This window comes from Penaeus monodon, chromosome 32 (assembly GCF_015228065.2).
Source record: "Penaeus monodon isolate SGIC_2016 chromosome 32, NSTDA_Pmon_1, whole genome shotgun sequence".
NCBI lineage: Eukaryota > Metazoa > Arthropoda > Malacostraca > Decapoda > Penaeidae > Penaeus > Penaeus monodon.
This window is the reverse complement of record NC_051417.1, coordinates 14306485-14307274: the sequence shown is the minus strand read 5'-3', so window position 1 is coordinate 14307274 and position 790 is coordinate 14306485. Positions and strand designations below refer to the sequence as shown.

Sequence of the window (790 nt, the reverse complement as noted above, 5' to 3'; positions counted from 1 at the left end):
AAATGTGTAAAAGTCTCTTGGCCAATGTAGGAAACTGGAATAGTTATAATATTTTGTTATTTATTAATTTTAACTACAAAGTCAGTACACATACAAACATAATAACTTCATGTCTTTATTAATATATATTAAATGTACCATGTTCTGTTCTGACCAGCCAGCTGTTGCCTGAAATGGATAAGTCGAGCATTTGTTAGAACAGAATATAGGTCACATTGCTTTCTAGTATTCTTTAGCAAATGGGACATAAAGCATTGTTAGGAAAACAAAATATCTGTAGTAAGAGATGGTAATATTCATAAGTTATTAGAGAGTGAATTTCATTTCAAGCTTAGAATCCTGGTAGGGTGAGAGCACATAAAATCAAAAGGATTTTGGTATTTCCATTATAAATGATTAAGATATACATGTTTTTCATAAAGTAAATGAATTTCAACAAGAATACTTTCTAAAAATCAAACCAAGACTAAATTGCATAAATCATATGTCGAGGAGAGGCTGTATAAGTCATCCAAATAGATATTATGATTTTATATCAGTTTTTATCACAGATTTTGTTTAACTTTCATATTCCCTTTCCAAAGTCACACTGAATATGATAAGCAATTTTGTGTGTGTGTGTGTTAATAACTGGCTTAATACGTCAGCCTTATCACACTGGCTTGTATTGTTGCCCAGAGTCCCGTCGTGGTGATCGCGGCAGGGGCAGAGGAGGCCGCGGTGGTGGCGGCAGAGGTGGAGATATGAATGATTTCCGTGGTAGAAGAGATGGAGATGATTTTGGTAAGCA

The 790-nt window shown here is 34.2% G+C and overlaps 1 protein-coding gene across 2 annotated transcripts in view; it reads left to right on the top strand.

The window, feature by feature from the left end:
* The window catches only part of LOC119593597 (eukaryotic translation initiation factor 4H-like), a gene marked incomplete at its 5' end in the record, with an annotated part of 13861 nt that overhangs the window by 1725 nt on the left and 11346 nt on the right, over positions 1-790 (top strand). For both annotated transcript variants that reach the window (XM_037942551.1, XM_037942550.1), the window contains 1 exon segment: positions 679-783. In XM_037942551.1, the coding sequence (XP_037798479.1) occupies positions 679-783 (105 nt within the window).